This window comes from Lagenorhynchus albirostris, chromosome 7, assembly GCF_949774975.1.
Source record: "Lagenorhynchus albirostris chromosome 7, mLagAlb1.1, whole genome shotgun sequence".
In the NCBI taxonomy this organism is placed as follows: Eukaryota; Metazoa; Chordata; class Mammalia; order Artiodactyla; family Delphinidae; genus Lagenorhynchus; species Lagenorhynchus albirostris.
Window position 1 is genome coordinate 18,123,719 of NC_083101.1, and position 20,743 is coordinate 18,144,461.

The following is a 20,743-nucleotide window of genomic DNA, read 5'->3' on the forward strand; positions in this document are numbered from 1 at the left end:
ACTTACTTATTTTAAAATTTTTATTTATTTATTTTTGGCTGGGTTGGGTCTTTTTTGCTGCATGTGGGCTTCCTCTAGTTGCACTGAGCAGGGGCTACTCTCCGTTGTGGTGCGTGGGCTTCTCATTGTGGTGGCTTCTCTTGTTGCAGAGCATGGGCTCTAGGCGCGCGGGCTTCAGTAGTTATGGTACACGGGCTCGGTAGTTGTGGTGCATGGGCTTAGCTGCTCCGCGGCACGTGGGATCTTCCTGGACCGGGGCTCAAACCCGAGTCCTCTGCATTGGCAGATGGATTCTTAACCACTGCGCTACCAGGGAAGACCCATCACTTCCACTTTAAAATTGAGAATTTGAAGAGAATTTTGGAGTCTCTAAGGTATAACTGCTGTTCTTCACGATGCCCTGCCTTAGCCCAATCCCCATACCCCCAGTGCACTTAAAGGTAAAGATTTTCTCCATCCATGTGTTCAGGTTTGATCTTCCTTAGATCAGAAAACACTGCCTTCTCCATTGGGTGTGTCATTTCATAGTGTCAAGAACGGTAAGGCCTGTGTCCTATGCTGTTAAGAAATAAAAATGTCCTCTCGTTTTATTTTGAGGAATTATTTCCATCACCTAAGGATGATTCTGCAGTGGTTAGGATGGGCAGAAAATGAGCAATGTTCTCTGAATTGGGCCTAGGGAAAGGGAAGGAGGAGTAACAACTGAAAGTTTGGATGGGTTACCACTTTCTTGAAAACTCCCATCCATTTATTTATTTATTTATCTGCATTTTTGTCTGCGTTGGGTCTTTGTTGCTGCATGTGGGCTTTCTCTAGTTGCGGTGAGCAGGGGCTACTCTTCGTTGCAGTGCATGGGCTTCTCTTGTTGCAGAGCACGGGCTCTAGGCGCGCGGGCTTCAGTAGATGTGGCTCGCGGGCTCTAGAGCGCAGGCTCAGTAGTTGTGGCACACGGGCTTAGTTGCTCTGCGGCATGTGGGATCTTCCCGGACCAGGGCTCGAACCCGTGTTCCCTGCATTGGCAGGCGGACTTTTAACCACTGAGCCACCAGGGAAGTCCCTCCCATCCTTTTAGTAACAGAAACTTGGGTTTAGAGCCCCATGTTCCAAACTGTGTGATCTCAGACAAGTCCCTTCATCTCTCTCTCTCTCTCTGATATTTCTATCTTTGACAATTTACATCAATTAAAATAAAAAATAATTAAACTTTCCATTCCTTAGTCACAGTAACCACATTTCAAGTCCTCCATAGCTGGATGTAGGAGTGGCAAATATATTGGACAGCACAGAACCTATTTCCAGTATTGCAGAAAAATCCATTGGACAGTGCTGTTCGGGGCGTTGAATCTCAGTCTTCTCATGGGCTAAAATGGAGATCATTACACCTACTCCTTAGTGTTGGTGCAAAAATGGAATGTAACTTAATGCGGCTGGCCCGGCGTGCGACATACAGTAGATGCTCAGAGAGTCACAGTTCCCATGCCCACCCACCTGTCCTGGGAGGTCTCCGCAGAGTGTGTGGCAGTTGCCCCTTCATCCCCAGAGACCAGCTGGGACCTGTCCCAGCATGGAAGAAGCCTCAGACTTTGCCTTTCACCCGGGCAATTACACTGGGAAATGTTTGTTGCTTTTAGGAGGTGTCAGAGTAGCAGGATGGTGCCTTGTAATCAATCCTTACAATGACTAGGACATTGCATTGATCTCTGAAGAGCCACCCAATTTCTCTCCTGTCTGCAAACCCATGAGAAAAGAATTCTGCTGGTATGTTCCAAGCTGGGCCCATATTCCAGTCTCTGCCAGCAAATCTTGCACTGGAAATTGGTGGTGGCCTTGTGCTTCTTAGCTGTTTCGTGGGTTATCTGGGGAGAGATTTTTTTTTTTTTTTTTTTAACCTGGGCTGGTTTCCCTAAGCCACAAAGAACACTTCTAACCCATTCCCTCACCACCCAAACAATATGTTCTATTGGTTTAAGCAAAACATTAGGGTCGCCACAAATATCTTCTAGGCATGACAGATCTATCATTAGATAGACAGGTTCTGAGAAACCTTCTTTGACCTCCCAGGCTGGAGTGGGTGGCCATCTTCTCTGAGTCCAAAGACAAGGGGCCCCATCTATCAGAGCACTTGTCAAACTGACTGCCTTTGCCTGTTACTTGAGAGCACTCTATCCTAGGCTTTAAGATGCCAAAGGACGTGACAGAGGCTTTGTCATCCTAGCACCCTGACTCCTGGCACAGTGTCTGGGACAGAGCCGATAGCACGTGGTTACTCCTTGACTCGTCAGTTTTGCAGGGCTGTCAGTCACAGCAAGGCAATGGTAAATCCAGATGTGAACCTGGGCCCTGGGCTCACATCTTGGTTTTGCTCCTTACTGGGTGTGTAAGCTTCAGAAAACCATTTTAGTCTTTGTGTGCAAGTTGTCTCTTTCGTAAAGTATGGTAATAAGACCTATCTCACGCGGCTGTTGGAAGGACCCAAGGAGATCATAATGTCGCACAGTGCCTCCTGCCTAGTAGATCTCAATAAATATTTATAATTATCATTATAAGACTCATCCAGTGCTTTCATTCATCAGGGCCCTCACTGAGTGTTGTGAACTCCTTTGCATATGTACAGTAAATTAGCATGTGTCATCCCATGAAAAATCCAATTAGTGAAGACGGCATCCTTTCTTTCCTTCAAAGTTTATTTTGTTTTGTTTTGTTTTTGCTTAGGGAATCATCGATAAGCTGCATTCAGTTTTCTACCAAGTATGTCAACAACGATTTGGTACCTGCAGGTAATTCAACATGTATTTGATGTCTATGCAGGATAGTAATTCTAGGTAAAAAAATACTAAAAATCTTTGTTAAGAAAACTATTTAAATTACTACTACTACTACTACTAGTTTTAGATCAGCGAGAAGAATAATATTGTTTGCAGTGTTTTACCAGTGCGCTTATATCTGATTCCAAAATGGATAGACTGAACCATAGATCAGTTCCTACATCTAGTGAGTTTCTCTTTTTATTCCTCGTGCTAAACTAGAAAATCCCAAATCACAATTATGGGTTGTCAGCAATGACTGTGACTGTTTCCTGGAGATTCTGGATACGTAGCTCAGTCTTGTACCCACAGATGATAGGGCACCTTCCCTGGAGACTGTCTTGCTCAGGTGCTCAGGGTTCCATCAGACAACAGCTGCATCAAAAGCTAGAAGTCAGGGCTCCCCTGGTGGCGCAGTTGTTGAGAGTCCGCCTGCCGATGCAGGGGACACGGGTTCGTGCCCTGGTCCGGGAGGATCCCACGTGCTGCGGAGCGGCTGGGCCCGTGAGCCATGGCATCTGAGCCTGCGCATCCAGAGCCTGTGCTCCGCAACGGGAGAGGCCACAGCAGTGAGAGGCCCGCGTACCACACACACAAAAAAAAAGCTAGAAGTCGATGTCTTAATGTGGGAGAAAACAGTGACTATCTTCCCTTTGCCCACTTTTGTTACATTAAGCACCAGAAACCACATCTTCATGTTTGGTTGTTGCATTTGGAGGAGGATCTTACACATGACAGCACGCCATCAATTTCATTCTCTGACAAGCGAGGAGTTTTATCTTCTATGCTTGAGGAGTCAAATTCTTGGCAATCAGGTGGTTTGCATCACAATTCAACCCTTAAAAATCCTTACATTATCTCCTCCGTATGGAAATTGAGATAATTCAGCTTTGAAATTATACACGCAGGACATTTAAGACATGAATATATATCCCTGAGATACATCACTTCAGCAAGCCACTTGAAATTGTGCAAATAATCATTACTGGCCTTTATCAATGTCAACATTAAAAACAGTCATTCGTTATTTCAGAAACTTGACTTAGTACCTTTCTCGTAACAGCTAGCACACTTCGGTGTGTATGGGGGTGCAGAATCTTGCACATACTGTTATCTTTTTGCACAGTAAGTTGGGCAGTTGTAACTCACCGGCCCACATCTGATCATATTCTCGACATCTACTTTTCCCTTCAATGCTGAGTCATGACCAGAAAGCAAACTGCTGGCCAATAACAGATGTCTGTGCAGATGGGTATTCTTGTACAAACTCTTTCCTTGCGTCACTGTGTCATCCTTGCTGTGTTCCTATCTGGTCCTTTCATTCCACAGCAGGTTTCCAGTGCATATGACACACCACAAAGTCATCAGTACCAAATTAAATTGCTCTTGACCTCAAGCACTAGTGTCAATGATAAACTAAAAGAAATAGTCATCGAGCCCTTCTCTTTCATATATGAACTATACCTGGGAGCCGATTCATGTTCTGTACATCAGTGGTTTCATCCAACTGTGACAAATTCTCTTTAGAGTGCCCCTCCCCTACAGAAATAGTCATTGCGATTCCATGTTGCACAGATATTACGTGACACCCAACAGTGCCATTTAATGAAGGAATTTTGCCAATAGCTTGTTGTGTCATCTCCATACGTAACATTTATCATTAAATCTGCCAATAGTTTTAAAAGTCCCTTAGCCATAGTGTGACTAGTAACTATATTCACAATAAAGAACACAATTTTAGCAATAAGGAACCTAATTGTGCATGATTCTTGGTCTCTTTTTCATCTCTTTCAATTTAGTGACCGAAAATACTTCTGTGCTTATTCTGGAGGGAAAAAACCTCAAAGATTTACTTTTTTTTCCAACAATGCAGAAGTCTTGATGGCTTCTTGCAACTATTTCTCAGTTGCATAACGTCTTGCCCTGTGGACAGGGGATGGATGGACTGATGATCCAATAAAATCCATTTTTTAGACACACAGCTTTATATCTTCTGATCACACTTTTCCTTTTTTGGCTGCTCGTGTGGAATCTTTACACTTGCCTCCCTGAACTTGTAATCACGTTCAATATTCACTCTGGAGTACTGTTTACCATCACGGTTTCAACATTATAGAGTTGAAATATTTTGCTGTTTTTATAAGGCTCTGACCCAGTTTGTAAACTGTTGATATAACAAATACAACAGAAATAATAAATAAACATGCAGTTTTAAGAAATGTAAATGGTAACTAGCAAAGAATGTAAAAGTGTTTGAACCTAGGTGCGCTGTGTCCTGTTAAGTGAATGTGGCCTGGGGTGGAAAAAACTAACAGAATCCTTGTAGTACACATAGAACAAGGGCATACTGGTAGTAAGTGCATAATGGTAGCTCTATGGAAATCTTATATTGTATTACATGCTTGAGAAACGTGTTTGTTCAAAAAAGAATCATTGCTTCTCTCTGAGGCCAGCGAGCTGCTTGCAGACAAATTGGCAGACTTCTGAGGATCCCTCGTAACTCACAGCTCAACCCTGAAGAGTATCCCGGAAGCTCTTCTATTTGGCACCCTGACCATGTCTTGGCCTACTTAACATCGCTCCCACTCCCCTCTTTAGTTAGGCCTACTTACTTCTGGATGATGCCGTCACCGCAGTACCCACTTCCGTGGATGTAAGTGGCAGCAGGTGACGGCTCACTCTCTTCGTTTCCTGAGATAGTGATGACCCAGTACTGGTACACACTGCCAAGATGTAGATCCCTGGAAAACATAAAGAAGACTATTAACTATACAGATGCGAGGCCGGGGACAAACAAAATGGATCCCCTTGAGTACAGGTCTACCAGTCGTGCTTGTTTTTGATATCACATGCACATTTAATTATCCAATAATTTTATCTGTTTGTTTTTTTTTTTAATTTTACTTAGGTAGAGTTGATTTACAATGTTGTGTTAATTTCTGCTGGACAGCAAAGTGACTCAGTTATACATATATATATTCCTTTTCATATTCTTTTCCATTATGGTTTATCACAGGAGATTGAATAGAGTTCCCTGTGCTATACAGTAGGACATTGTTGTTTATCCAACCTATGTATACTAGTTTGCATCTGCTAATCCCAAACTCCTAACCCTTCCCTCCCCCACCCCCCTCGGCAACCACAAAGCTGTTCTCTATGTCTGTGAGTCTGTTCCTGTTTCATAGATATGTTCATTTATGTCATATTTTAGATTGCACATATAAGTTAGTTATCCAATAATTTTTCATGTCTACGGTGATGAAGGCACTCTCCCATACATGATGGACTACACTAAAATGTAGCATCTAAATGTCACTAAAATGACACAGGACCATGAATATTACTAGGTACTTTTTATCTTTAATTTAACCCTTACAATAACCCTGGTGGATAAGAATTGTATGGTATGTGCCCCATAATGAAGGTGTTTGGGAGAACGCCATCCAGGAAAAAATAAATGGGAGAAGCAAAGGCACAGAGGTGGGAAAGCACCATGTGAGATTCTGTGGGCGCTGTCTGATCTATCGCCCTCTCTTTAAGATCTGAGCAGAAACCCCATTACAAGCAAGCAAGCCCTTTCCTTACGTTTCACATCCAGTGATTCTCCATCTCCCTTCCACTTGCTCCTCCCTGTGCCTCTCACTCTTGACTAAATTAATAATAATAGTAGCGTCTATTAATTGAATGTCAGGACAGGGCCAAGCACTTTCCATGTGTTTTCTCATTTGAGAACCAAAACAATACTACATGTGTACTAGTCGTTTCATGTTTATTTTACAGATGATGGATCTGAGGCACAGAGAGATCAAGCAAAATGCTTACAACCACATGACATTAAATTATATCCTGCAGTCTGCCTCCCTAATCCCTAGTTCAGGTTTGTTTTAACAATCTCGCTCCTTACAAAGGGCCATCTTGTCCTGGAACCGCAATTCCAGGCATTGGTTCTTGCCAGCTTTCCAGTTTGCCTAGATTGCGTCTCTCCTTTGCTCTCAAGACCTCCTAGAGCAATGCCTGTTCTACCTTCCTCACACTCAACCTTATACCAGATTACCTCCCTCCCCTTCTTATCCCCTCTCATCTCCCTGCTTGAATTCCCCTGCCATCAAAGGAATCTGGCTACTGCCAATTATCTTCCAAGGCAAAGGTGTATTTATCCACATGACCAAATCACCATCCTCATTTCCTTTTTGACCATTTTCAAAAGGAAATGTTATTCTCTTTCATCTCCCTCTGCACCAATTATTTACTTTTTAATAATAAAAATGTGTCATGGGAAAAACACAAAATGGTCATGAAGAGAATTCCTATCAGATTCCAGAGTTGGGGTGAGGGGGGGATTCCATAAACAAAAGGACAGTGTCAAAAACATCTCAAGTTCTCCTGCCCATCTGTTGTTTCAGCTGCTCTGAGGGCTAGGGCTGTCTGGATAAGTCCAATAAGATAGCAGGTGCAGCGACAACAGTCAGACAACGTCTCCTGCCTCTCAACACAATGATGAGCTGGAGTTTATGAGCACTGAAGGAGGCTGGTGAGGAACACAGCCTTCCTGAGAATGGTGGGCTTATTACCCAAAGAAGAGTTTGTTTCAGCAGTGCTGGAGCAGACAGGAATATTGAGGGTAGACCAGAAGTCCCTGGGGATTCCAGCAGTGCTCTGTCAATGAAAACTAAGTGGATGAAATGCATAAAAATCTTGAGATACTGTATGTATGAATGTATGAATAACTGGTGCCTTGTAAACCTCTGAAATGCTAATTTGTTGATATAATTATAGGCCTTTAAAAAAGTTTACTGGATATTTTAACCACCTCTAGACTAATGAATGTACACATTTTCAGATAATGCTTCTAAAGCTGGTATATTGTGGCAGGGGGAAGAGTGATGTTCCCAGGGGAAACATGAAGGTACAAGATAAAGATGACATGCATTCTACTGTACATTAATTTTCTCTAAAATACGGAGGTACATTTTATATTAAACAGTCATGGCCGTGTTATGGAATAAAATAAAGATGTTTCTTCAGGCTACCTCCCAGGCCACTGGGGGCATATGGTCACTGTCTGAAGCAGATGGAGCACTTCTGTGGAAAAGCGTGAGAGTGTGAAAATTACTTCTCTACATTGTGCTTTTCATTTGTGGTGTGTGTCCAAATGTTTTATGAATGATAATATTTAGGTGCTCTGCTAATATTTGTGAATGCTCTCCTCCTCCCCATACCTTGCCCTCCCTCCTCCCCTTCCTCTCCTTCTCAGGAAACACCACTGTGAGGCAAGCAAACATGTGTTTCCATCCTGGCTTCGTCATTTGCCAGCTGAGAAGTCATAGGCAGGAGCCTATTTCAAATTAGCCATAAACCTAGTTTCACAGCCTTTTCCCACAGATCGAATGTAAGAACATATATAAAGCACCTATGTGCCCAGCCAATGATAGTTAACAAATGTTAACCCATTACAATTACTGCTGAATTATCAACATTCTCACTCCCTGGAATTATGCTGTGCTCGCTTTCCTAGAAGGGAAGAAGTGACAGATAACTCAATCTAAACTCGGTTTGGTAAACCCATGAAGATGAATGAGGCCGCCATCTATCACGTGGGCCGCAGCTTGATGGAAAGTCTCTTTTCTACCATATCGTTTGGGTAGAACACCCTCATTGCCTGCAGCTTGCTGTCTCTCTAGGTGGCTATTCTCTACTTCTGCAATTTGTGGATCCCAGAAGGTTTGTCTTTACCCTGGGGCAAAATCTGTCCCCCAGTAACTTCCACTACTGTCCTCCTTGTTACCCACCAGCATCACATAGAACATATCTGATTGGTAGAGAAACCTTAATAACCCTCCTTACAAACTGTGTGTGCGTGGCACATGCATCATTATCTCACAGAAGCCGGAGAGTGGCTCTTTGAACCAGGGGCTGTTATCCCAAGTTTTCAGATAGGAAAACAGAAGCCCAAGTCATTCCCTTCATAAAAAGCTAGGGAAGAAAGAACAGGATACAAATGCTATTAAAAAGATTATACTTTTCCACTGAAGAATTCTTGTGATAAAACTACATGTTCTCCAAGTTAAAGTTACCATTGATGCTAAACTAGGGCTCTTTTCTCAAGAGCCTAAGGTAGAAGAGAGTTCTTTCCGAAGGACAGGGCAGTGGCTTCTGAAGGCTTTGCTGGAGGTTAGGACCTATTTCATGGTTGGTCTAAAAGTAGGACATTTATGTCAAGTTGTTCCTTTCAGCTGCTCTGAAAACCATCTGGGAAGTCTTATGCTGTCACTTGAACTCCTTCCCCTCCTGAGCCTCCCACATCCAGGCAGACCCTAAGTCTTGTCAATTTCCCCCACCCAACAGCTTCCATGTCATTCCCTCTGCACCCCTGCTGCCACCTACATCCCAAACTTGATGGCTGAAGCAGCCTCTGGCTTGCCCTCCTGCCTCTAGCATCTCCCTTTTCCAGTCTTTCCAACCCCATCAGAATATTCTTAGATCCAAAGCTACTCTCCAGCTCAGTATCTCCCCTCTTAGTGCAGTGATGGGAGCACGCTGAACCTTCCTATTTACTCTTTGTTTGGAACTAAAATTTTACCACTTCATCTGAAACATGATTAGCTTCATCCCTTCTGACTTCTCTCATAGAATTCTGAGGGCCATTTTATTTTATCTTTATTTAAAAAGCTAACCTCCACTAGCAGTTAATCATTAATTCTTCACACTGCATCTCACATTAATTTCATGTTTTTAGCTAGTAAATTTAAACGACAGTATTTAAACGTGATGAGATTATTTTGAAGGGTTGTTTTTTTGCAGCCTTGGTAGGACTTCTTTTTTTTAATGTTTTTAATGTTTAACCATCATTGTTTCACAAATGTCTCAAATGACATATCTGCCTTAGGTTTGCATTTCTGGCAATTACAAACAAAAATACTGACATTCCTAAGTGGTATGATTTTTCTGTATTTCTCCTCAGAAAATGTATTGATGGTCATGTGTATCAAATCTGGAGCACAACCTTATAGAAAATTCAGTTACATATTATAAAATCATTACCTTAAGAATAGGTATGTTATTAAGGAGCCTAAGTACCCCATGACTTAGCTTTTGGCAAAAACGTCTATTTCTTAAAATTATGGTGTGTAATTAATATCATGATAGGTCAATTAAAAACCCCTCTGAAATCTACAGGCAAGTCACTTTACTTCTTTCAGTCTGTTTTTCTATTTTTTAATTAAGATATATGATTCTTCTCCCATACCAATGTGAAGATAAAATGAGAGCTATGAAAGTACAATAGGAGAAAGAGGGAGGGAGAACCTCATTGCGCAATGGAAATATTCCATTTTGCTTCTTCTAGGAAACTCTCTCTGAGCCTCTCTTTTTTTTTTTTTGTGGTACGCGGGCCTCTCACTGTTGTGGCCTCTCCCGTTGCGGAGCACAGCCCCCGGATGCGAAGGCTCAGCAGCCATGGCTCACGGGACCAGCCGCTCCGCGGCATGTGGGATCTTCCCGGACCGGGGCACGAACCCATGTCCCCTGCATCGGCAGGCGGACTCTCAACCACTGCGCCACCAGGGAAGTCCCTCTCTGAGCCTCTTGATTCCTCCTTATTGGCCTCCTATTGTTTCCATATTATAGCATTCATTTATCACACTCTATGTCTCCAAATAGTCTGTGTAACTAAACTGTGTTATACTTTTTTGATATTCCACCCTCTGCAATAATTATAGCAATTGTAGTTTCCATTTGTTTCCTATTTATCATATGCCAAGCACTATGCCTTCATATGAATACTATCATTTAATCAAAACAACAGTCCCTTGAATAACTACTATGAAAAGTTTTCAGATAAGGAAACTAACACTTAGGAAGGTTAAGCTATCTGCCTGTAGTCACACTGCTTTTGTCAGAGGGCAGGGACTTGAGCCAAGTCTAATTCCATCCCAAGACAGTGCTATCTGGAGACGGAAGCCACAGCTGTTATAAACTGGAAAATACAGCAGAATAGAAGTAAGACCTAGTTTTGGAATCAAGTAGAGTATCCATACAGAGACCAGTTGGAAAGTTCTAGAAGTCAGGAGAGACACACATCCTTTTAAACACCACCACTGACTCACTCACCATGGGCAAGCCATTTCCTCTTTCTGAGCATCCATTTCTTCATCTACAAAATGGGAATCTGGGTAGAAAGTGACGAGCAGCTCTAATTCAATGAGGAATGTAGTGCTGCATCTTTCTGCCATGAGATCTTCTACAAGCTAGAAGCTGCCTCAGCAGTTAAAATTCTGCACTGAGAATGGGTATAGTTCAAGATCTACCACCCAGATTGACTGAGCTGGGAGACACGGCAGGGGGAGCACCTAGGATGCCTCTGGCTTAGGAAGAGCCCAAGTATTCCAGTGCTGCCTTGGACTAAGGGTGAGAGGGCAATGCCTGGGCACTTTGTATACCATCTTCCAGCCAAGAATGGGAAGAGAAGGAAACGATCACTTTTTGAGCCTGAGATGATGTGCCAAGGGACTTTACACATACCATTACAATTGTTTTAAATAGAAAATACATTAATCACATAGAAGAGTACAAAGACCACTATAACCAATGTCTGTACACTTACTCCCCAGCTTTGTCAAATTATAACCTTTTGCCATATTTTCTCCATATCTTTTATTTTTGGTGTAAAAGAAATAAAATATACTGTTTTATATATTTGTTTTCAACCTACCCGTGTGCTCTACCTGTATCCCATTTCCCTCTCTCCCATGAATGTTTTTATACTTCTTGAACGTACGTATTGTTTTGCATGTTTTGAACCTCCCAGATGTTTTAATACTACATTTATTATTATGCATCTGGCTTTATTTATTTTTTTTACCAAGCATTGCTTTTGAGATCATACCTATTGATCACGTAGATGATCAATAGATCTGCACGTGGATCTAGCTCATTATTTTCACTGACATAAGTCTTTTACTGTATGAACATAACATACTACATCTGATAGGCACCTGGGTGATATCTCTCTTATTAGTAGTATCATTATTATGTAATCTTTTTTGTTATTTCCAATAATGTTGCCTTAAACATTTGCATTCATGTTCCTTTGCACATAAAGCAAGAGTTTCTGAAGGAAATATATCTAAAGTGGTACCGCTAGGTTACAGATAATCGCGTCTTCAGCTTTATTAGATGTTGCCAAATTATTATCCAAAATCATTGTACCAATGAACGCACCTACCAGCAGATTTCCCATTGTTCCAGGTCCCTGGCTGCACTTGATTCCACCAAACATTTGAATTTTGGCCAATCTGATGGGTATTAAATGGTATTTAATTACTATTTTACTTTGTGTTTCCCTGATTACCAACAAGCCTGAGTATCATTTCATGTGTTTGCAGACCACGTATGTTTCTAGCATGCTGACTGCTTGTTCATCACTTTGGCCTATTTTAAATTGGGTTCTTTTTCTTTACTGATATGTCATGCATTTATAGTTACTGGATACTAATCCTTTGTAATGAAAAGCTCTGCAAATACCATTTCTAAGTCTGTGACTCCTAGCTTTGTTTCTTTCATTCTGTTTAGGTTGTTTTGTTGAATAAAATTTTTTAATCATTTCCTTCTTGATTCGTCCTTTTCATGGCTTGTTGAATAAACGTTTCTTTACTCCAAGGTGTTAAGATAGTATCCCCTATTTCCTTTCAATAGCTTTAAGTTTTATTTTTACATGTATGGCTTCAATCAACTACAAATAGTTTTTTAAATGATGTGTGGTAAGGATTGTTTTCCCCCCAAATAGGGATGAATCATTTGTCTGACGTTATTTATGTGAAAGTTAATCCTTTCACTACTGAATTGTGATGCTGCCTTTGCCATATATCATTCAGAACTTAGATAAGTTTTTTTTTCTGGGTTATCTTGTTTCATTAGTCTATTTTTTTCTATTATCTTATCAATAGCAGTCTGTCTTAATTTCCATAGTTTTAAACAAGTCGATTTATGCTACAAGTCCATTCTATACTTTGGTTTTAGCAAAAGACCCTTTTTGCTCTCTCATGTGAAATTTTAGTTTCATTTTTTGAAATGCCTGTTGGGATTTTAATTCCAATTTCATTGAGTTTATAGATGCATTTGAGGATAAAAGACTTCTTTATGACACCGTATCCCCCATTTATACACACAGTTTATCTCTTTATTTATTTAGGTCTTCTTTTATGATTTCAGTAAAGTTTTAAGGCTTTCTTCATAAAAATTGTGATGATTTTTTATTAGGGATATGTTCCTAACTCTAAGCATTTTATAGATGTCAGTACTACAGTAAATGATAGCATTAATCTATCTATCCATCCACACACATGTAAGCATCCATGTGCATGTATATCTATATTTGTATCCTCATGTCTTGTAGCTGACAAAAAATAATTTATAAATTGATATTCTATTCATATGTTCTCATAGACTGTTTTATTCATTCCAGTAATTTGTTGATTCTTATTAATTTTTCTTTGTAGTCTCTTACAGATGAGGATAATGATAGTTTTATTTATTTACCTATCTATCTATCTATTTATTTATTTATGGTTACGATGAGTCTTCATTGCTGCCTGCGGGCTTCCTCTAGTTGCGGCGAGCGGGGGGCTACTCTCCCTTGCGGTGCACGGGCTTCTCATTGCGCTGGCTTCCCTTGCTGTGGAGCACAGGCTCTAGGAGCGCGGGTTTCAGTAGTTGTGGCATTTGGGCTCAGTAGCTGTGGCTCGCGGGCTATAGAATGCAGGCTCAGTAGCTGTGGCTCACGGGCTTAGCTGCTCCATGGCATGTGGGATCTTCCTGAACCAAGGATCAAACCTGTTTTCCCCTGCATTGGCAGGCGGATTCTTAACCACTGAGCCACCAGGGAAGTCCCAAGTTTCTCCCTTTTCAATCCTCAGAAATTTTGTTGGTATTTCTCGCCAAGCTGGTTTAGGTAGAACCAATGGTGTTACTAGTTTTGTTTTGTTTTCTATCATGAAGGGACCTGATTTTATTAAGAGTTTTAAAATTCTGCATCTAGTAAGACAATTTTATTTTAAAACATCATTTCATATGCTGGTATTGTGAATTACATTCATAGACCATCTAACTTTAAAGTCTCATCTTATTCTAGGAAAATCCAGCTTTGACACAATGTGTGTGTCTGTTTGAGTGTGTGGCTTTTAATACATTGATAAATTCTGTCTGCTATTAACTTGTGTAAGGTTTTTGCTTTTTGGTCATACATTTAATTGACCAAAAATTTTTATCTTCTTCATTTATTTACTTGTCCACTTGTTTACTTGTTTATATATTTATGTGCTGTGTTGTGGACAGAAATACTGTTCTATGTGATACTGATTCTTTGATATTTGCTGAGATCCATTTTTTGGCCTGGGACATGGTAAATTAAAAGAAAAAGTGTTCTACATATCCTAGAAGAAAATATTTATACTTAATTCAGTAGCAGGGTCCTATATATTTTTATCCTATATATTATATCCTATATATCCTATATATTTTTATTTTTATATTTTATTTTTATATTTATATATTTTTATGACATATTTTTTGTGTTGTTCAAAATCATCTATATCATTACTTTAGTTTGCTTGTTCTATTAATTATGGAGAAAGGTATGTCAAAATATCATAATATTATGGGTTTATCACTTTTTTTTTAGGTAAGAGTCATGTTTGATTTATATATTTTCAGGTCATGTTATTTGGTATATCCAAGCTCAAAATCATTATATACCTTCCTTTTATCTTTATATGGTGAACTCTTTATCTTAGAATTTTTTTTTTGTCTTAATGTTTCCTTTGCCTGATGATAATATTAATGTAACATTTTGGTTAGTATTTGCCTGGCAAATATTTTGCATTCCTTTACCTTTTACCTTTCAGTGAACTTAGCTTTAGTTAAATCCAACCTGAGAGTCTTCACTTTCATAGTCGACTTTAATCTGATTAGTGTAATGACTAGTACATTAGATTTATTTCTCCCATCTTCTTTGTGCTTTCCATTTATCATTATTTTTCTCCGCTTATTTATTTTCCCCCTTTCTCGCTTTCATTTGGGTGTACTGGATTTCTTTATTTCTACTCTTTAGCTCTTCTTAGTCCGTCCATCTAATTTTTGCAGACTATATTTTCTAATTATATTTCTTTTTTTGGTTATACTAAAATACAAATATGCATACTTATTATCAAAATTTAATAAAAACTCTGATGTTGATTTCTGACCCTTACTCTTATATTTTTGTGTTTTTTTAATTTTGACATGTCAACTCATGTTCATTAGGTTTTAATCTGTGACAATCATGTGTCCCCAAGGTGAAGTCTATATCCTCCCTCAGAGGATAACTTCTAGGTACCCTTGGAACATTACTTGTCTAGAACGATTTCCTCTTCTTCTTCTTCCTTTTTTTTTTTTTTTTTTTGCAGTATGCGGGCCTCTCACTGTTGTGGCCTCTCCCACTGTGGAGCACAGGCTCCGGACGCACAGGCTCAGCGGCCATGGCTCACGGGCCCAGCCACTCCGCAGCATGTGGGATCTTCCCAGACCGGGGCACGAACCCGTGTCCCCTACATTGGCAGGCGGACTCTCAACTGCGCCACCAGGGAAGCCCCCTTCTTCTTCTTTTTTCTTTTCTAGTTAGTTTTTCAGTTTAGGCATTCCCAGACCATACTAAGCAGTGTAAACTCAAATTTCAAATCTTTCTGAGGTATAGGACATAGACATAGATATGTTTTCCCTAGTATACTCTTTCACTAAACATGTAGACTTTCAGAGGTCCTAACCTTATTTTGAAGCCTTTAGTTATAAGTCCCCACCCTGCAGAGTTTCAGGGCCAAATCTCCACTCCTAGAATAAGCAAGCATATTTAATCCACTCAGTTGCCGAAACTGATGGCTCTCCCTTATCCAAACTACATCAATAGAACTAGATTCAGGGCTTACCTGTCTAGTTCTCAGTTCCTTTTTTTTTTTTTTTTTTTTTTGCCTTTACCAACACATTTTTTGACTCCTCTGATCTCAGTCATGCATTTTAAAGGATGCTAGTTATATCAGTTGTATTTGATCTGGAATAGAAGTTTGTACTGGAAATATTTTTAGTTTGTTAGTCCACCATATTTCCACATACAATTTCTAAAATATACCTGTAAGGTAGAAATCATTTGCATTGTGCAGTTGAGGTTCAGTGTAGTTCGGTGATCTGCCCAAGGTCAGGGAGATAATAATTATAAAGCAGAATTTAAATCATGCTGTTTGACTCTAGAACTCTTGACCTTTCCATGATATTGAGATGACTCCTTGGGTAAGTACCTGCTAGTGAGCAATGCATTAATATCCAATCAAGTACAGAACATTGCAACTATCTGAAGATAAGGCAAGCTCCCCCTTACAGTCCTACAGTCTTTTAGGAAGCTGCAAGTCAGACTAAAGTAGATTTTATTTCTTATGTAGAATTATAGAGCAAAATAGCTTAAGCACTAACATATTGCTAGGTGAGAGCCGATTTTTTTTTTTAATTGAGAAGGGATAGTATATTATCCCAACTGCTTTACGTTTTTTTCTATCCATAAAGGTTACCTATACTTGCTTTAACAAATTAAAACACTATGTAAAATAATTAAAATAAAGTAAAATTATATCAAATTCCATCACCTTGAGGCAGCTATCAAGAACATTCTGGTCAGCAACCCTTCATGTATCTTTTAATGTATAATCATACACAAACACATACAATTTTCTATGAATATAAGATCACAAATATGTCAATACCACTTCATCTCTAGTGTTCATGAAAAAAGGTGCATAGGAGAAGTAAACCCAGCTAGTTAGCTTTATGTGAGCTAACTACTTTCATGGCTTTGACTACTTTTTCAAATTCTGGATAAATATATTTATATCATTTCGTTTGTTCATCCATTCATTCATCCAAATAGCATTCACTGGGTTGTCCCAGCTTTTCCTAGGTTTCTTGGATTCAAAGATCAGTAAAATATAGTCCTGCCTTTAGGATGCTCATAGGCTTTTGGGGAAGAAAAGACATTAAAATGAATGGCTTTAACGCAGCGTAATATATACAATGGAATATTACTCAGCCATAAAAAGAAACGAAATTGAGTTATTTGTAGTGAGGTGGATGGACCTAGAGTCCGTTATACAGAGTGAAGTAAGTCAGAAAGAGAAAGACAAATACCGTATGCTAACACATATATATGGAATCTAAGAAAAAAAAATGTCATGAAGAACCTAGGGGTAAGACGGGAGTAAAGACACAGACCTCCTAGAGAATGGACTTGAGGATATAGGGAGGGGGAAGGGTAAGCTGTGACAAAGTGAGAGAGTGGCACGGACATACATACACTACCAAACGTAAAATAGATAGCTAGTGGGAAGCAGCCGCATAGCACAGGGAGATCAGCTCGGTGTTTTGTGACCACCTAGAGGGGTGGGATAGGGAGGATGGGAGGGAGGGAGACGCAAGAGGGAAGAGATATGGGAACATATGTGTATGTATAACTGATTCACTTTGTTATAAAGCAGAAACTTACACACCATGGTAAAGCAATTATACTCCAATAAAGATGTAAAAAAAAAAAAAAGTGTAGGGGTCTGTAGGGAGCACGAGTAGTATCAGACACAGGCTGTGGAGGAGTCTGAACTCCTCAAAGAAGGTATACCGGCTGGACAGGAGGGGTAAGGAGAAGCCAAGCCATGAGGAGGAGGACAGAAATGGCTTTTGAGTCAAAGGGCATAATAAGATTTGTTTTGTGGAAGACAATTTTGGTAGCAGTATATAGATAACTGGTTTGGGGGAAAAGTAGAAAGACCAAGTATCTGCCCATGGGATGGACTGATGCAGGAATACATTGAGTTCCTACCAAGTTTTGGCACCATGCTAGACGTCGTCATATTCTATTTTGATTGAAAAGAACTAAAACTGACAACAAAATATCCTTCCTCACTGAATGACTGAAGCTGTGTGTAGTCTTCTCCAAAGAATTTCTTAACATTCCTACATTAAGGTTACATACACTGTTTTTTCCTACATGTGATAACAATATACTCCTTCATTCCAATTTTGTTTGGGTATCACCCTGAATTCTTAAGAGAACACTTTACTTTTGTTCTAGGTTGAGAGGTACTTTGGTCTTATGTTTTATTGGAAGAGGGCTGTTGTGGATTATTTAAGTAGATAGAGAATATCCTCTGCCCTTGGGAAGGGACAACATGAAAGGCAGTTTGACGTCACTGTGGATGTCACCTGGACCACGTCAGGAAAAATGACTATGGTTATTCCATTAACTTTGGTTGTGATTTTCGATGAATTAGTTCTCCTCTCTGGACCTTGCTTTCCTTGGGCAATTCAAATAAAAAGCATGTATGGAGCTTCTGGCAGGAGTCATTCCAAAGATGAAGAAGATACCACCATCCCTGATCTCAAATAGTTCAATGGGCAAAAGAGAGGATAAGCCTAGTACAGTGTGACTATAATTCAAGTCAGAGCTTGAAGAGCACCAACGGAGAGGCGGGTCCAATTGTGGTTAGAAGGATGAGAAAGGGAGAGTCCTGACACCTAGATTAGGTTGATCCCTTCTACAGGTGTCCATATCGCCCCATACTTTATTATAAAACTCACACCCTTTGTTGTAATCAGATGCCTGTCTTCCATGGTGTACATTAAGCGCTCTAAGGACAGAAAAAAAAACATGAGCCTTTCATTGCTACATCTCTGTACCTAGCACAGTGCTTGGCACAGACTAGGTTTCCAACAATACCCGCTGAAGGAATTAATAGTCGGAGACAGTGCACGTGGGGAACATGTCAAGACGTAAATGATAAGCATGGTATTCTGGGCAGTAGGAACAGCACAGAACAGGACACAGGTTAACCTTCTGAGATAAAGAACAGTGCATTAAGACTGGCCTGCAGGGTAAGCCAAAGGAAGTGCTAAAGTTTCACGAGAACGGTCAGTTGAGAGTGTAAGGTAGATGGTGGAGGGTTCTGAGGCGAGATGTTAGGGCTTGAGTCATTGAGGGATGGAAATCCACTGTTTTAAAAGCAGGGGACTGGATGCAATGATTTCCCAAGTCCCACACCTCCAGCTGCAGAAGTCAGAACTTAGATGTGTCAGCAGTAGTCGAGACACTGAACCGGCACCCAGGGCTTTAGACAGCCTGGGTTCCCTCCACCGCCACCTACCCTCCTACCGGACCGGCACTCAGTAGACTACGGCCCTTTCCATTCATGTGGAAATTAAAGTTTTGCTTTAATAAAATCTTAATCTCAGAATGGTGAGATTCCATTGCCAAGAAAAGAATCTTTGTTTGGGAAAATGGACTTTGGTCTTACAATATCCATCCACTATTATCCCTGGTGACCACTGTGAGCTCCAACCCAAGGTCTGGATTAAATGAATGAGGAATGAGAAGGCAGGGATCTGAGAATCCCCTGGGCATGTGTATCCCTCCCAATGGGGCTAGGGTCCACCCCTGTCACACAGGTAACACACAGCTCATTCTTTTCAGACTGACAGTGCCGCCCTCACTGTGTATAAGGCTCAGGAAGGAGCAAATGTATACATGCAACTGATTAATTCCAGCAGCCTCGGATATAATTGTACAAAGATTTGCCCTGGTACCAATTTAAAACTCAGTAGCACATTTAATAAAACTAACAGTTTGCAGCCACGGCCTTTGTTATTTTGTTTTAATCATCTTTTACCACCAACTGAAATGATTTTCTACTTTCTTGGTGCAGTGAAATAAAATCCAAGAGAAAGAATGGGGGGACAATGTGGAAATTATAAAAGATTCAGAGTTTCAAATCTTGGGATAAGGTCACAGCAGCCCTGAGAGTTAACTGGTTGGTTGTGTCAGGCTGAGATTTGAAGGGAAGACATTTACCAGTTTGGGGGAAACGCCACACCTGTATAGCATTAAAGAAAGGAGAGAGGAAAAGAACTACAAGGGACTCTTGTTCTTCCTGAATGCAACCAGAGGTGATGTGTGACAGCTTCCCCAAACACCCGTGCTGGTGATGGACAGGTCTCCTGATCGCAGAGCAGGGGCCTGTGACAAACTGACCGGTCGCCAAGACCCCTGGGAGCCAAAACACCAGATATAGTCAGGGGTAAACAAGGCATGCAGCACAGTGTGAAAATGGAGGCCACATGGGGGCCAGGAGTCAACAAGGGGACCCAGTGACAGCTGGTGATTGAGCGGCACTAACTGAACACAGTTGTTGAGGACCAGGGGCCAGTGGGGAAAGCAGCCTCCCTTCTCCTTCCTGTGGCCTCTCTGGGTGGCCAGCGATTTTATTACTGGCAGAGGGTGAGCCCAACAGCATTTTCGAATTTGGCATCACATCTAAAACCATTTGGGGGCTGGGCATCTCTTTCTTCGCCCCCCTAGCCCCACCCTCCCCATGAATGCTTTGGATTCGGTGAAAGTCGGCGTGCAGTGAGCAAACTACACTTCCCCTCGAATTTTGAAACCCATGTGCGCTTGGGGAAAATGTAATCCTTATGTTTCTGATTCATTTACACTTAACTCATCAAAACGCTATTTTGTAAGAGCTATTTGATGTCCGCGAAGTCTTCTGAGCCCTTTTGTAAGCCTGGCTTCTTAGAAGCAGGAAGTCACGTTTCTGACGAGAGGGGAGAACTTGAACTTAAAAGATTGAGTTTGTTTTGAAATGAGGGCTCTTGGAGGGTCACGTGGACCCGGAGCTTGGCCAAATGCGTTCTCTCATTTCCTATACCACCCCCCTCACCAGCACCAGCTGCCATGACGTTACTAATGTCAGCGCACTATGATTTCACCCTGAGCAGCCAACGGAGACTTCTTCATGATCAGAGAGAGCTGAGCTCAAAGCTGAATCCCAAGGTCTGGCCAAACTCCAGCACGCCGTGATGTTGGGGGAAGGCGCACC

At 40.9% G+C, this 20,743-nt stretch overlaps 1 protein-coding gene across 1 annotated transcript in view; it reads right to left on the bottom strand.

The window, feature by feature from the left end:
- The window catches only part of PAPPA (pappalysin 1), a 250,562-nt gene that overhangs the window by 132,949 nt on the left and 96,870 nt on the right, over nucleotides 1–20,743 (bottom strand). Inside the window, exon 8 of the mRNA XM_060153316.1 lies at nucleotides 5,417–5,545. Coding sequence (XP_060009299.1) covers nucleotides 5,417–5,545 — 129 coding nt within the window. The remainder of the gene's footprint in view (nucleotides 1–5,416; nucleotides 5,546–20,743) is intronic.